This window comes from Lycium barbarum, chromosome 9 (genome assembly GCF_019175385.1).
Source record: "Lycium barbarum isolate Lr01 chromosome 9, ASM1917538v2, whole genome shotgun sequence".
NCBI lineage: Eukaryota > Viridiplantae > Streptophyta > Magnoliopsida > Solanales > Solanaceae > Lycium > Lycium barbarum.
In genome coordinates this window covers 14,200,828-14,218,544 of record NC_083345.1, presented here as the reverse complement: position 1 = coordinate 14,218,544, position 17,717 = coordinate 14,200,828, and the positions used below count along the sequence as shown (strand labels likewise).

Sequence of the window (17,717 nt, the reverse complement as noted above, 5' to 3'; positions counted from 1 at the left end):
CAATTTGTATACGATTGTCACGACCAAGCCCCGTGGGCCGCGACTGGCACCCTACCTGGGTACCCAGACCAAATCGCATATTCATATACCGAATCAAAGCTTATTTCAGAATTTCATATAAGTCATATCAAACATAGTTTATATCAAAATATGTCTTAAGCGGACACACAAATCAAAATGTCATATCGAATCCAAACTGAGCGGCGGAATAGACATCGCCGGTCAAAAGTGCAAATATAAGCATAAGGGTCATTTAGGGCCATCATAACCAACAGACCGCTTTAAGACCGGAAAACAAAACCGACAAACATACATTGGACCCTCGCCCCACATATATGACTACAGGCCTCTACGAACTCAAAACAAAGACATATGGCGAGACAGGGCCCCGCCGTACCCAAATAGTCAAATGTACAGAATATACATAGCAAAAGAGAGTCTGTACCAAAAGTGGACTCCGAGTCAAGAAGGAGTACTCCGAAGTAGCAAAGAGTGAAGCCTACAGTGGAGGATCACCAATATCTGCACCTGCGGGCATGAAACGCAGCCCCCGAAGAAAGGGGGTCAGTACGAAATATGTACTGAGTATGTAAAGCACGGAGTACAGAAAATATGGGCCAAAACCGAAAGCAAATCAGATGACCAAGTGGAGTACAAATCAGTATGTCAAAATCCGTATCAAAATCATATACGTATACATAATGCAAACGAAATCATGCAAACGCTTAAGAACGTGGTCGCCACTCCGACGCTGGCGCCACACACAGCATAACACCAGAAAGTTTCAAATCTCCGTACATCCCCGAACACAAACACAACATAGGTGAGCGTATCACATCACGAGCCATATCACAGCATAACTCCAAACGGAACCCGGCCCTATGGCGAAGCCTCGGGAACCGCAACACAGCATACGACCGAATTATCATAAGGCGCACGAATTATAACCGGCCCGGGAACCGGTGAACGAAGTCATAACAGGGCACGAGCGGAGTCGTGAGCAAACAAATGCAATACATATTTCAAAATAGCCTTTCAAAACATAATGAGTTCATATATCCTTTTATAAACCAAAAATAGTCAAATCGTTAGTTGGTACGAACGTTCATTCCACAAAACGTTTCCAAAGTAGTGCATATAACTCAAAAGCGTAATTTAACATATCATAGTAATCGAAGCATATCTCATAGAGGAACGTTTCGAAATCAAAGGGTTCATATCCAACTTTATTCAAAAAGAGAGCCCGATAGGACAAATAGGGCGTCTCGGGGTTGGCGGGCCCACCTCGAGTCAAATTGAGGTGGCGAACATAATTTACGAACATTTATAGGCCAAAAGGTCATACATAATCATTACCAAGTGACCCGATCACATTTTGATAGGTTTCGGACGATTGGTGGCATTCTAGCCAAAATAGAGCCCTTAGGCTTCAATTGAATTGAATGAATAGTAACTTTTCTGTGGATCGGGTTTCGAAGAGCAGAAATGCTCCGGAGGTTCCAATATTCACCTAACATACTAAGACATGCCAAACGAAGAAGTGGGAAGCTTTACATTCCTTACTGACGTCTTATGCTCTCCCAAAAGTCAAGTCCCGTTTCGTCCGAAATCTGCAAATGGTCAAAGTTACCAATTTGAGATTCTTAGGCTTAAAAATGCCATTAACTTCATTTTTTTGCCTACCGAAATTTTGGCAGCATTTCCCCTATAAATCTAACATCCCCGAGACTTAGCTCGGCTCAAAATACATCAACAACAACAACCCAAACATCATCAAGCAATATAAACCATATCCAAACCATTCTAACTTCAAAATTCTACCTTACTACACAAGTTGACAATCTTTCATTCAAACTTCAAAATTTCAAATCTACATCCATATTATTGTATTCATTCACTCATTCAATATTATTCAATCACATTCCAAATATATTCCAAGCCATATACGAAATTGCCCAAAATTCATTACTTTCCATAATTCTTTCAAAACGTCAAAACTTACAACGAACGTTCTAACTTGCGTCGTTTCATTCCGAATTCATTAACATCAACCGTAAGTCATATTTAAAGTCTTTGGCATCAAAGATATACAATGATATACACAAATATACAAAAGGTATACACTTTCCCGTAATGATCCGAAATCCTTTTCCCACGCCAATTCAATTCTTTAAACGCTCATTTACGACATAAAGGTCACAACGACACACTAAACAAACTAAACAAGATCAATTCACATTACTTTGCACTTCATAAGTGCCACGGCTCCAACACCAAACACACACACACCCACGGCTTTCTACATACATCAAAGTTACAGAATTCTCGTCTATTCTCAATCCTTAACACATTCATATCAATTCTATAACACAAAAGTGTAAGAATTCTCACCTTTTCTTGAAAACCCGACTTGTCGCAAACGTGGTTCTTGTGCCAAACTAATTATACCCCGTTGAAGAGGGTCTTGAGTACTTCACAACTATGCAAAAATCAAGATTTTTGGATCACAACCCAAGCTAGCAAAATTTTTCTTTTCTCTTTCTCTATTCTCGGCCGAATGCCTATTTTGTGGTGTTCTTGGATTTTCTTTTGTTCTTGATAATTACTAAGTGATTCATTGATATATATCCATCTATAGGGGTCATGTGCATAGCACATGACCTTTAAAAGTGGGCTTGGACCAATGCTATGGCCGGCCACTCCAAGATTTTTGGGCCTCAATTTTGTTTTATATTTTTCTTGGCCCAATTCATTAAACGTCCCGTTTTGTAGTTCCCGAAACTAATTTCCGAAATTCCAAATTTACCCTCGGCCTTCCCCGATGTCTTAACATCAATGATTCCATAACCAACCTAGTCATATTCACCAAAATCAAAATATTTCCTTATAACACACAAGTCGTAATTATTTCTCGATTTCCAATTATACGAGAACACGGGACATAACAACGATAATGCAATTGCGTTCCGTGTGCCCACTAAATATCAGTTGAGAATGAATAGGGAATGACCCTAGCTAAAAATATTTTGGCTAGGGATATTCCTAGCTAACTGTAAAGAGAAATCAACATCCTATATAAATTTAGCTATGACTTTAGCGAGGAATTAAGCCTAGCTAACTTTGCATCGGAATATTGCCTAGCAAAACATCCTTGCTAAATTAGCTACGGCTGACCCAATATCCCTAGCAAATATTTAGCTATGAGCCTATTAGCCACGGAAGTTAGCTAGGGTCAGTTTCCTAGCTAAAACAGTGTTAGATAGGGATTATTATGAGTTAGCTAGAGATTTGCTCTTTAGCTAATTGCCTGTTCTCTTGTAGTGTGCATGACTCTTTGGTTTGTGATTTTCACTGGATTGTATAGTTGTTTATAAACACCTTTTGTTTGAAAATATTGAATTACCCTATTAAAAGATAATCAATCGATCGATCTTGTGCATACATCTAATGCATGTATAATAACAATAAACACCAAATGAATACCATTTGGCATATACGCCCTCCTTTATTTTGCCTTCCTATTTTTAGGAACCCAAGTCCTTGGTTAGATCAAACCTAGCATGCATATACCTAATCAAGAATGTCCAATTTAAACTAGTGGACAATACAAAAACAGCTCAATTTATGGACTAGCGTATGAGTTTAAAATTGATTGTACACCACTCGTCACTATGATTTCATGTGGCACTTATTTTCCTTTACCTTGTGTCAAGATTAATTAATTACGAATTAAATGTGGATTTTCGTGTGAGAAAATCTATGCAACAACGTATGGTCGATATCTTTAGAGTACATACCTATTAATTAATGGGAAGATGACTATAAGCGTTTATGAGATAAGACGTGTGTTGAAGTGAAAGCCTTGGTATTATTAAACGCAAATGATGGCATATGGTAAAAATTTCAAAAAAGGTGGTCAGTCCCTATGCTTCATTTTTTGATCGACTTTAAACACTTAGGGGTCGTTTGGTTTAAGGTATAAAGTGGGTTATCCCAGCACTAATTTTTATACCATATTTGGTATAAGGTATAAATTAGTGTTGGGATAAATTTATACCTTGTATCAAACATGGTGTAAACATTAGTGCTGGGATAACTCAGCTTATACCTTCTTAACCCACATATACTGGGATTATTTTATACCATCTATGCAGCTCAACTGGTAAGAGGCGCTTCCCTCTGTGGAAGACAAAGGGCTTGAGGTCACGGGTTCGATACTCCCGTAGCGCTGCAACGTGAAGAGGGATTAAATGGGGGTAAGTCCCTGTGCGAACTGGCTGTTGATCCAAGTCATACAATGTTGCAGTGTACATGCATGTCATGGAGGGCAACCCACAGTCGCCTGGTCTCATCCATACTGTGGATCATCAAACACAAGACGCCTTTTTTGTGAGGATCCACAGGGGTGTCTAGGACCTGGCCTACTGCGGGTTGCCCTCCATACTGGGGTATTGTCTGTGCCAGGGTACAGCCGGTTCGCACAGGGACTTGCCCCCATTTAATCCCTCTTCACGCTGCAGCGCTACAGGAGTATCGAACCTGGAACCTCAGGCTCCTTTACATTCCCCTGAGGGAATCGCCTCTTACCAGGGGAATGTAAAGGAGCCTGAGGTTCCGGGTTCGATACTCCTGTAGCGCTGCAGCGTGAAGGGGGATTAAATGGGGGCAAGTCCCTGTGCGAATCGGCTGTACCCTGGCACAGACAATACCCCAGTATGGAGGGCAACCCGCAGTGGGCCAGGTCCTAGACACCCCTGTGGATCCTCACAAATAGATGGTATAAAATAATCTCAGTATATGTGGGTTAAGAAGGTATAAGCGGGGTTATCCCAACACTAATTTTTATACCATATTTGGTACAAGGTATAAATTTATCCCAGCACTAATTTATACCTTATATCAAACATGATATAAAAATTAGTACTGAGATAACCCACCTTATACCTTAAACCAAACAACCCCTAAGTGTTTAAAGTCGATCAAAAAATGAAGCATGGGGACTGACCACCTTTTTTGAAATTTTTATCATATGCCATCATTTGCGTTTAATAATACCAAGGCTTTCACTTCAACACACGTTAGGTATCAATTTATTATGCTTTGTACTTAAGTCTTAAGGAACACAAAATTTAACAGTTGGGACCAATGCATCAACTCCTCCGCAAAAAATAGCTAATTATCAGGGGCCACTAAATCTAAATATTATGTTGCACTAGATTCTACTTGTCCAACAAATTTTCAGTGTTGAAGTGAAGGATCATTCAAATTTGGACTGAAGGAATTCTCTTTTCTTTTCTTAAATTTGAAGCAGTGCACCATAACATGAGATTATTTTAACTCAAGATTCAAGTCACAATACCCTTTGAACTTGGTTATTAATTAGAGCCTTATTGTCTAAAATTCCGTGGTGATTTTGATGTTCTATATTTGGTGTATCATGCAATTTGGTATAAACGACGACGTACACAAGATTTTTCCAAAGCACTATCAGACTATTTCGAGTTGGTCACAGAATAACAGCCTCTGACACCCTATACCATTGCGATAGGTCACAGGATCGGAGGGGGACTTCCCATGTGCCTATTATGCCAACATGGCAAGAGCACACCGATCTTAGCCCAAACCTACTTAAATAATTTAAAGGATTGGCACAACAACCTTAGCCCAAATTCCGTCATATAGTTGTCTTCCATTTCCACCAACCCTCATCATGTCTGACAATCCCGGCATAAGGAAACATTGGCACCACAGGGATATCACATCACTTGTACTTTAGGGTTGAAAAGTCTAATTTTGACTTGAATAAAGATAGTTTCTATGGGAAGGTAGTGGCATCTCATCTTTGAGACTTGTAACCCCAGCAATTTTTGCTCTCAAGCTTGTAAAATTCAAATAGCTCCTGAATCTAAGTTCAGATTTTGGTCCATATTATTTTTCATTGCTCGTATCTTTATTCTCGTTATTTTGAAGCCTTAAGCATCGAATCTCTTCATACATGGGAGTTTAGGATCAGATACCACTCACTTGTCTTTAAACCCTACAAAACTATAAATTTAACTGATAATCCTAAAATCAGTTTTTAGCGGAAAACATTCGCCATTTTGCTAAGCGGTGTTGAATGACATCTCTTACTAAATTATGGCTCTGCCAAGGGATATAAGTACAGAAACATTAAGAAAAATGCAAATTTCTGAGTATTATCCAACTCCAATCTTGGCGTGACTGGAGTGAGATTACTTGGAACTTAAGATGTCAATAGTCTACACTCTATGGTGTAACATTTGGACCACCTGAACTTATTGAAGTAGATAACAGGTGGCTGAATAATCTTTTCTAGATTTCGTTAAACCATGTGATTAGATGTTTGCCTTCAACACTGACTTATCTCCATGATCATGGCATAACCGGAGATAAGATTTTAAATTTTTGGGTACATTTTGGATTTTAGCTAGAAAAGACAGCTCATTGAATTCTTGATTTAAAAAAAAAGCTTGGGTCCGAGATTCTTGATATATTATTTATACGTATTAAGTGAGTTTTTAATTAAATACAATTTAGAATTTAAGCCAAAGTTATTGAGTTCGAACCTGTAGATAGACTTGTAGCTTCGCCCCCAATAATCGTGCAATTTAAAATGTGCATGACATTATCAAAAGCAAGAAAAATCATAAAAGATCTACTTAATTATATTTTCTAAAATCATGAAATCAAGTCATATGTTAGTTGATCACTAAAGCTTACAGTTTAATGGTATCTAAGAAAGCCTTCCGCATGATTAGCTAGGTGTAGGTTCAATTTCTTATTTTGTGGATATCAAGATCCACTAGATTTTATATAATCATGCCAACTTTTCACTTAGAGTTTTGAGCTGATTTCTCTCTATATCTTTGCTTAAAGCATTGCATTTGCCTTTGGTGGTGCCATGTAATTTTGAAAATTTAGGTACCAAAAAGAAGCGAAATTGCCCGCCCGGCGACATTAAGCCTATGCATAGTGACATGTCACAGTTAGAGATAGTAATAAATTAAGAACCTTGACGAAAAGAAAGTCGATATGTTAGTTGAGTTGTATAAACCATTTCCTTAAATTGTTAAAATAGTTGGTGAACTAATTCTACTTTACAGCATACGGCATTGTGAATGTGATGAATCATCCTCTATATAAATAATTAGAACTTGAATAGGTCAACCAGGCAGATGATCTCCTAGTTGTCATTTAGCCGATCATAACAAAATGTTTTTGCTTAATTTGCTGGATCAGACAATTAAATGTTCAGTGGAAATACTTCAAGAATTGAGTATTATTTTTGTGTTAAAAGGTTTTAAACTTTTTTCAATCGAAGCATCTTAAATATAAAATTATTGGAGCATATGACATGATTCCTATAAGGATCTTTCTGGTTTAGTGGGAAGTTGACCTTAGTATTTTAAAATGAACATATCTGCTTTGGGATCTTCCTAGTTATTTGAGTAGCTTTCAAGATCAATTAACTAAACTAAAGGTAAAAAAAGAAGATTAAGCATCTGGCATAAAGATGAAATAATAATTTTTTTGACCTTTCAGAATGACCATAAGTATTATCTTTAATTTGCTAATGCGTTGAGAAGGTTTCCTTTTGAATTTCATCGGAAAAACTTGATATTTATAAAATGAAAAAATGAAATATAATCTTGAATTTACTGAAACAGAAATTCTAAAGTAAAATTCAGAAAAACAAACAAATGACGGTTTTCATAACATCAAAGAATCAAAGGGAAAAGAGTTTGACACAAGTCCTAGTTAACACAAGAAAATGTTCAATGTTTAATCGACTCAATGAACAAACTAAAATCAACTTTCTTTCCCACTTTGTCAAAAGGAGGAGAAAATATTGTCAAGCTTAATTGAAAAACTAAATTAATGTAGAGAAAGAATGGAGAAAATACTTTTTTTTTTTGTGTTGAAGATCACTTGTGATAATACGAAATGAAATTCATATAGCCAATTTCTAACTTATTTGTAATTGAGATGTAGTTATTATTATTGTTGAAGATCTCCTCATTGATTGTCGTGAAAAAGTAATAAGTAGATCATACCATCTAAAAATAAAAACAAATACTACATCCACTAGTAGCCTCCATTGAAAAAACAAACATCCTCTGTACAAGACAAGATGGGGATCAAGAAAGACTTCTCCAAAATAACACTTGTTGATGTTGTTGTTGTTAAGACCTTTTTATGTTTCCACCAAAAGTTGAAGTTACCCTTTTTTCTGCTTTTCTCTTAAGTGAAGAAGTGGGAATCCATAAGGCCGATTCCAATCTGTTTGAGAATGAGACATAATTATTATTATTGTCATCTAATTAATAATACGAGAGAGAAAATTCATCTCCTACTTGAGATATTGAACTTGCTGATCTTGAATACTTCTTGGAATTAGAAGAATTTGAAGATGATGATGAGGACGACGACAAATCAGACCTTCTCCTTAGCATTTGCCTCATTCCATCAGCTACTTTGATTGCAGGATTAGACTTATATTTTCTACAAAATGACATATGTGCCTTCACAGCTTCTTCCATACAAAGAAATTGTTTTTTTCCTCTATTCACTTCATCTCTAACAGCTTCAGAACAAAGGCCACATAACCATTTCCCATCAAAATTCTCCTTAACTTGGCTAATGTAGTCTTGTGTGCAATCTTCTTTTAGCCCACAACACTCACACTTTGCCAACTCTATGTCCATTTCTTGAATCTTGAATAAATCACAAAATTAAAAGGTTCAATCTTTTTCTTGAAGGAAAGAATTTCCCTTTCTGGGCTCAATTTTTCACTTGGGATTTATGGGAAAGGAGTGGAAAAAGGGTGGGAATTTGGGAGAAGGGGAAGTGAGAAATTTATAGTGGGGAAAATATGGCATAAATTGCTCCATGTTAGGCAATGGAAAATGAGACAACTTGGTCTAGGAGGGGTCCACTTAACAGTGGCTCCTTGCACCATTTAAATAAGAAAAAAAATACAAGAACGAATGGGATATTTACTATAGTCTATAGTCATTAGTCATATTCTTTTGTTTTATCAGCTTGTCACTTATTGTTAGTGTTATTATGTGATTGTGTTTTTAATTGTTACTTTAGGTGGTGGTAGTTTTTGCCTTTGCCTTGTATGACGGTTACTTTCGGTTAGGACTATTCATCGACATCTTAGGTTCCATTTTTTTTTTCTTTTAACTAGACCTCAAAAAAATCGAACCTAATCGTCACCAAGGTCTAATTAAGGTTCGATGCAATAATATAACTATTATTTCTGAGGTCTAATTCAGCTCAAACAAAACCTAAATAATCAAATCTAAATTAAAAGAATAAAATTGAACAAACACCCATTCTTTTAGTTCACATGGTTGTATTTTTTTCTTTTGCATATTTCACATGAGAATAGAGAAGATCTAAGTGAATGCTAGTGATTTTTTATTTTTTTTTGGGATTTAATCCCGTAACACTACTCCATAAATTGTGATTCTTTTTTTACCACTGAAATGTTATTAGAAACGCTAGAGATGCTTTATTTTTTGTTTTGTCTTGAAAGTGGCTTCTTGTAACCGGGTATCAGTAGGGCTCTCCTGATTTTGTGCATGTGTTGACCATTTACACTAAAAGACTTTCACTTTCATAGATTTGATATAAATTAACATTAGGTCCACATCACAAATTCACAATCATATTTTAACCACTTTTTCATGGCCCATGTTACTCGAGGGATCAATAATGCTGTATACACAACATTCAAAAATTGCTCGCAGCAAAAATCATATTGTATGTGGGAATAAACATCCAAGAGTATTCTCGTACAGAGGAACGCGAGGTCCGAGGATGCCAAGTCTCGGAACATTGAGAGTAAGCAGGTTTGAAGGACTCAAAGCGTAGACAAAAAGTTTCCGCAGTCGCAAGTCCCAATCGGATCTATACAGCTGTGTCCCACTCCCAACAACTCCCATCACATCAGCCGTCATCGAACAGAGTGCCGCTGTGCATAGAGTCCAAGCTGCATCACTCAATTGACGTCACCTAGGGCAGTAGCATGCCAAGGGTTTGGCTACATAAACGAAGCTTAGGAGAGAAGAAAGAAAAATCACTTTTGCATCCAAGTCCTCACTTCTTGTATTATCATTTTTAGGCTAAGAAATATACTTGATCTCGGAGATCTGATCATTATTGTGATTTATTTACTTTCCATTTACATTATTAACTTAGATAAATATTATTGCTTGTATCCCTCATAAGAAAAACAATCAAACCCCGAGCTCAGTCGAGAGAGTCTCCGAATTGAATACGCCCTACTTGTCTTTAAACCCATAAAAACAAATCTCTAACTTCATTTTTGATAGCTAACGATTTTACCGGAAAACAGTTTGGCGCCCACCATGGGGATAGACAGTTGTGGAGTTGTCTCGATCTGTAGCTGATTTTCTTGGAAACTCGGAACTAACGTCACCGCTGAAAGAAAATATGCTATAAGAGGACAATGTCGTTCACAATGAGCCAGAATTTGATGTTGCACCTGCGCTCATAGAACATCGATACTTGGAAGAACGGTCTAATACGATGCGAACCGAGGCAGGGGAAACAGTACCCTCAGAGGATGAGGGATGAGCGCAACAATCCTGTCACGTTCGGCAAGGAGGAACGAGGAAGCATCGAGGACCCATACGCTGATGCTCTGGTAATCTCTATCCAAGTATTTCAATTTAACATTAAGCACGTACTTGTTGATTCGGGTAGTGCTGTCAATGTTGTACAACTCCAGGTGCTCAAGGAGATGCAGTTCACAGAACTGATAATCCCCGTCGTACGAATTTTGACTGGATTCAACGTGCCCAGTAAAACAACACGAAGGCAGATTGATGGAAATGCATATTCAGGGAGTGTCAATGAAATCGTTGTTCAACGTTCTCAAAGGGCGAATGCCATACAACATGGTGAGTGGCAGGCCATGGTTACATGCCATGAAGGCTGTCCCATCAACTTATCATCAGGTGATGAATTTCCTGACACCTTCAGGAGTGGCTCTAGTGAAGAGGGATGTTGAGAATGGCCCCACAGAGATCGTTTTGGTTGATGGACAGGGTGCCTCGGTTGCTAGCGATAGCTAGTAATCACAGAAGCCCAGTCCCGAGGATAATCCACGGGTCGAGCTGCGGTGTGGGTCGATAATAACCTCATTTCCGGGGGCCCTACAGATAGGGTACCACAAGGTTTTGTCGCACCCAAGGAATTTAACGCGGGAAGGTCCACGTCCGAAGACCTTGAACTGGCCTTTTGCCGACTAGGTGGGCCCGAAGAACAAGTATACTTGGGCTCGGGTCTAAACCCCAAGTTGAGGAAGAACTTAATTATGCTCTTAAATAACAATGTTAGTAACTTCACTTGGTTGGTATTGGATATCACAAGTGTACCCTCAAAGGCGGCCCTGCACAAAATAGACATGACTCCAGATTACTTGCCGGTTAAGCAGAAACGGCAACCAGTGTCGGCAAAGCGTAGCCAATTTGTCAAAGAGGAAGTGGCGTGACTCGTCCAGTCGGGGGCAGTCTGGGAAGTAAGATACCCGGATTGGCTGGCAAACGTATTGGTACTCCCTAAAAAACCTGACACTTTTCAAATGTTTTTAGATTTAAAATATTTGAATATAGCTTTCCTGAGGAGCTCTCACCCCATGCCCCGTCTGGATCAAGTGGTATACACGGTGGTCGGGCACAAGCTACGCAGTTTTCTAGATTTATCCGCTGGGTTAGGTCAAATATGACTTGACCCTGCAGATCAAGAGAAAACTTCATTTATAACAGAGTATGGGGCTTATTGTTATGAAGTCATGCCATTAGACTTGAAAAATGCGGGACTACTTTTCACCGATTGGACCAATTGATGTTTTGCCATCAGTTGGGTCAAAACATGGAAATATAGTTGGATGATATAATCGTTAAGTTCCTGGGAATATAGGACATGTCAAGCGTTACAGGAAGTGTTAGAGATTCTCCGAAAGCATAATTTCAAATTAAACCCCAAGAAGAGCGTTTTTGGAGTAAGCTCAGGAAAATTCCTGGGATTCATAGTGTCTAGCTCGGGGATTGAGGGCAATCCCAATCACATTCGGGCCATAGACCAGATACCTGAGGTGCTTAGCTGCGCGTAGGAAGTGCAACAACTGATCGAAAGGATAATAACATTGGGGCGATTCATATCTCGATCGCTCGAGCGATGCCAAAAATTCTTCGGCTTGGTTAAAAAGAAGCAGGATTTTTAATGGACCCCAGAGTGTCAACAAGCCTTAAGAGACATCAAAAGGTATTTGTCTAACCCTATCTGTCTAACCCTCCTTTTCTCGTAAAACCAGAAGAAGGGGAGCCGTTGTTGATCTACCTCGCTGTATCCAAAATCGATATAAGTTATGTGCTTGTTCGAGAGAAAAAAGATACGCAATCTCTCGTCTATTATATTAGCAAGGCCATGACTGAGGTCGAAGCCCGCTACCCTTACTTGGAGAAGTTGGCTTTAGCCTTAGTAATAGCTTCTCGAAAGCTGAGGCCCTACTTTCGATGTCATCATATATGCGTAGTCTCCGCTTTCCCCCTGCGGAACATACTGCATAAGCCTGAACTCTCGGGTCGATTAGCAAGTTAGTCAATCGAGTTGTGCGGGTACGATATCACCTATAGCCTCCGAGCCGCCATCAAATCACAGGCATTGGCCAACTTCGTAGCCGATTATAGTCCGGGTATAATGTCACTCGCTTTCTCGAAGGCAGTCCGAGAAATTGAAGTTGCCTCTGGAGAATGGGTGTTATACACGGATGGGCTCGCTGGTATGAATGGCACAGGGCTAGGGATCGTCCTCATCATGCCCTCAGGGGCCATGATTAGGCAGGCTATCAAGTGTATTTCTTTAACTAATAATGAGGCCTAGTATGAGGCCGCAATTGCAGGATTGGAATTAGCCAAGGAGCTCGGAGCCGAAGATATTGAGCTCAAAAGTGATTCGCAGCTGGTTGTCAATCAAATACCAGGGAAATACGAAACCAAAGACAATAGGATGCAGGAATACTTGAGTAAAACCATCGCCCTGCTAACCCACTTTCAAAAATGGAAAGTGATGCAGATCCCGCGGGAAGTGAATTATGAAGCTGATGCTTTGGCCAATTTGGGCTCTTCGTCCGGAACCACCCAGGGAGGATCGGATGCCATACCCCACCTCCTGAATTCAGGCATGCACGAAGTAGGTTCCGTAAGCCTAACTTGGGACTGGCGAAATGATATCATCAACTATTTGCAGGCGGGGAATCTTTCAGAAGCTTTTAAAGAAGCCTGAGCCCTGAGGACGAACGCAGCCAGGTATTGCATGCACGAGGGAGAACTGTACTGAAGATCTAGCCTAGGACCTCTGGCCAAATGTCTAGGACCAGTGGAAGTCGAGTACGTGATACGGGAAATACATGACGGGAATTGCGAAAATCACGCGGAAACAGAGTCGCTGGTGAGAAAGATAGTAAGGACGGGGTACTATTGGAACCGGACGAAAGAAGATGTAAAGGCCTACGTCTGAAAATGCAAAAAAATGTCAACAACATTCGCCAATAATACATCAATCGGCTGAACCGCTCCATTCGGTGCTAGTCGCCTGGCCGTTCATAAAATGAGGGATGGGTATCGTAGGACCATTACCGAGAGCCATCGAAGATCAAAGGTTTCTCTTGGCCCTCACCGATTACTTCTTGAATAGGGTCGAGACTAAGGCTTATAAAAAGATTCACGAGAGGCAGGTTGTCGACTTTATATGGGACCACATCATATGCAGGTTCGAAATACCGAAGGAGATCGCTTGTGACAACGGCCGACACTTTAAAGGAAAAAAGGTCATGGAGTTTCCCAAAGGGTTAAATATCAAAAGAATCACTTCATCACCGTATCACCTGTGCGCAAATGGACAGGCGAAATCAACCAACAAAATTATCGTTCAGAACCTTAAGAAAAGGATGGAAAAATCAAAGGGTAGATTGGTGGAAGAGCTACCAGGAGTATTGTGGGCATATCCAACCACGACTAAAACAAGCACGAGAGAAACACCTTTTTCTCTGATCTATGGAGCCGAAGCCCTTATACCAGTAGAAGTGGCTGAGCCTAGCTTCCAATACTCACAGGCTACCGAAAAGTCTAATAAAGAAGCAATGTCAATAGGGCTAGAGCTGCTGGAAGAACGCAGGGAGTTGGCCTTCATATGACTGGCAGCTCAGAAGCAGAAAATGGAAAGATATTTCAACAGGAAGACGCACTTAAGGCATTTTAAAATTGGTGACTACGTCCTCAGAAAAGTCACCCTCTCGTCAAAAGATTCGAGTGCGGGAAAATTGCAAGCCGATTGGGAAGGACCGTACCAGATTACCAACATCGAAGGTAAATGAGCATATCGGCTCGAAGATGAATTCGGGAAAGAATTAAGCAACAACTGGAAAGTTAGCCACCTGAAAAGATTCTACCTCTAAGAACAAGGAGAACCAGGTACGTTTTGCTCCTTCCTAGGTAGCTTTTTTATTACGTGTTTCACCTTTTGCCTTGGCAGGGACTGTTTGCAAAATGGGGGAACTATGTTTCAAATGCAAGCGGGCGCGTATTGCTCTCTTTTTCTTAGCTGAGGTTTTGTCCCGATCGAGTTTTCCCGGCAAGGTTTTTGATGAGGCAACGCTTGGAAATAATTTTTCAAAGATTGGCAAGTCAAGACCAGTGGCCAGATCTTTCAATACATCGGGACGATTGCTCATAGACTGGGACTGCTGGCAGTCGCTGAACTTGCTCGGTCACTTTCTTTTCTGAAAATTTTGTAAAGCAATAGCGGGAAGGATCACGTACTTACAGGGCGAGTCGTCCCCTGCAAACCTGAAAGAATGAAATAAAACAAGAGCTTGACCAATAACCTGGGAAAATATGTCTAACACATTGTAAAAACATTCGGGGCAAAATCGAACTCGGGAGCTACATTGCCCCGTAAAATCGCTTCAAACAACACGACACGACCTGAAGAGCCTCAGCGCGTGCGGGTTCCTGAAACCCAAATTTCGGCCTTTACATAGGGTTGAAACGTCTTCCCCATCAGCACCTCAAATAAAATGTCGTGCTTTGTTTTGAAACTGGACATTATGAGATCCTAATTTCGCGACTAGCGTTCCCGGAAGTGACATTCCCGAGTTGGGATAACGCAAGATGACCTCAAATACCAAAATGCGAAAGTACCATAACGGCATGCACCGGTCATCAACCCTCAGACTTAACCAACAACGCTTAAATAAACGCATAGTTTCGGTAGACGGGCATAGCGGTTACGCCTCGACAGGTAAGTGCTAACAAAACCAACAAGACTAAGTGGTTATAATCGTTGCAAACAAACAAAGCAAACGTCAAAGCATAAAAGAAGAGCGAGAAATGTAAATCATCGTTTCCCAAAATGCTCAAACATACGGTACTATAGAACATGTAGAGACACAACCCCGAGAACATTTTGCAACTGGAACCACAAAGGGTCCAGCAAAAACATGGACAAAAGTCACTAAGTTAACATAAACGAGCCAGTATGAAAACCAGGAATATCCACAGGGACATAAAAAAATCAAAATAGCACAGCACGAAGGTCGGAGCAGTCATCAATATTCTAAAAAATGGCGCGCAGGACCATTTATGGTGACAACAGCAAAAAGCAGAAAATGGTCTATCACGGCTGAGCAGGGAGAGGAACATCCTTATCGGGAGAGCCAGTAGAGGCATCTGAAGAGGGGGCGTCTCGTCATGCAGATCTTCTATATGCATGTCCGCTTCCCCTAGGATAACTTTAGCGTCAACCACTACCGAAGCCACGTAGATCATTCCCTTCTCCACTTCCTTCAGTACCTCAAGCCGAGTCTTCAGAACAGCATAATCCCGGAGCAGAGTGGCCTTCCGCTGATCGGACTCTCGGCGGAGCATCAGTCTCTAGTTTCTGGCTCAGATACGGACGCGAGAGGCTTCAAGGGCTTGAACCCTAGCTTGCATAGTGTCGCGGTCTAATTCGGCCGGTACCACGCGATCTGCCATTAACTCCCGCGCCTGGTTCGTAACATGGAGTATATCCTTATTTTTCGCTAGGGCTCATCTCACCTGCTCCAAGGTGTCTTCCGAGATTATCGTCTTCTCAAAGAGATCAGCATGTTCATCCCAAATTTGGACTACTTCCTCCCGAAGGAGGAGCCGGTTCTCCTTCGACAACTTTTTCACATCCCGAAAGGAAGAAGAAACACCTTTAAAAAGTTTGCTGGCAGAAGTGACAGTGGCATAGCCCTGGAAATAGGGAGAAGAGACGTAGTAAGCCTAGGGAATGAGGGGTATGAAGGCACATAAATATGAGGAGAGAAATTGCAGGAAGTATGTGAGTGTACCTGAAGAAAGAGGTCCAAGAGGTATGTCAGGAAGGCTTCTAAGTCAGGACCCGAGCCTGCTACGGGTGCCGAGGAAACGGAAGGACCAGCTCTCATATCCCAACGACCCGGACTCGGAAGAAGACCTGCATCGTCTCCAGGCTCGCCTATGTCATTAGCAAATAGGGGTTCGACATCCCCAGGTTAAGCTCTTTCCCCTTTATCGTCTTCCACTAGAATCGCTTTCAGGGTATCTCCCCTGTTAGGACCGCTCAGCTGGCGACGTGTGCCGACCCTTTAGCCTATCCTTAAGCAGGACACCTCTCCGTCGCCCGGAAGTCTTCGCTTCCTGCTGGATCTAGCCTCTGCGACAGCATCCGCAATTCTAACCCGAGCCTCCCGAGAGTAAGTACCCTCCTCAGCGAGACCCGTCTTGCTGAAAGACCTTACAAGTAGATAAGAGAAAATTGTCAATAAAAAAGAGAAGGGGAATGGAGATGAACAAAATACCTCGGTGACACGCAACTCACCGTGACTTTTTCATCTCCGGTCATTGGCAAAGAGGACCCTCCAGGTCCTCTCGACGCCCTGAGACGCCCTCAGCAAGCCCATTATCTATTCAAAGATATCAGGTAGCGGTCAGGAATTACCGGGACAGCTGCGAAAAAAAGAAGATAGCTTGAACAAAAGGAAAAATAATTAAAGGCACCAAAGAAAGAAGGGTGGTCACTTACGAGAACTATTTTACTACTGGGGAAGGGGGTCCCAACCTGGGCTTCACAGTTGGTCTGTAGGAATCATCACAAACCGATCATACCATCCTCGATCATGATCATCTTCCACATTCAAGACTAAGGCCCTGGAACCTTTGAAAGCAAAGTTAATGACTTCCCCACGGTGAACTCGGGGTAGGTACAGGTGAATCAGATGATCCACGGTAAAGGGTAGACGAGCAATGTCGGCAAAGTGCTGGAGGCAGCGTGTTATCCTCTACGTCTGTGGGGCCAGTTGTCCAACGCAGACACCATATCTCCTATAAAAAGCCTTAAGAACCCGATGAATCAGCTACCCAAAACCTATGGTGAAGGGGTAAGTGTATACTAACGACACCCTCCAGATATGTTGAGTAATGTTGGTATTCAAAGGAGGGGGATGACCGTCAATATCCAAGCCCCAACCACAGTCTCGACGAACTTGGGGAATGGCGGCCTCATCCACCAAGGAGAGTATATCTTCCACTGAGTCAAGACGGGTGCTGGCACGTAAGTCCCTTTCAAAGACGAAATTCTGAGGAATAATGTCAAAG

The 17,717-nt window shown here is 41.0% G+C and overlaps 1 protein-coding gene across 1 annotated transcript; it reads right to left on the bottom strand.

Annotated features, from left to right (window-relative positions):
- Nucleotides 1–7,920: 7,920 nt before the first annotated feature.
- Nucleotides 7,921–8,876, bottom strand: LOC132609688 (uncharacterized). The gene is made up of 2 exons (XM_060323795.1): nt 8,376–8,876; nt 7,921–8,301 (listed from the first exon to the last, which is right to left on the bottom strand). Exons 1-2 carry the CDS (start codon nt 8,724–8,726, stop codon nt 8,263–8,265), a joined length of 390 nt encoding a protein of 129 aa, XP_060179778.1. The 5' UTR covers nt 8,727–8,876; the 3' UTR covers nt 7,921–8,262.
- Between the last annotated feature and the right edge of the window lie 8,841 nt (nt 8,877–17,717).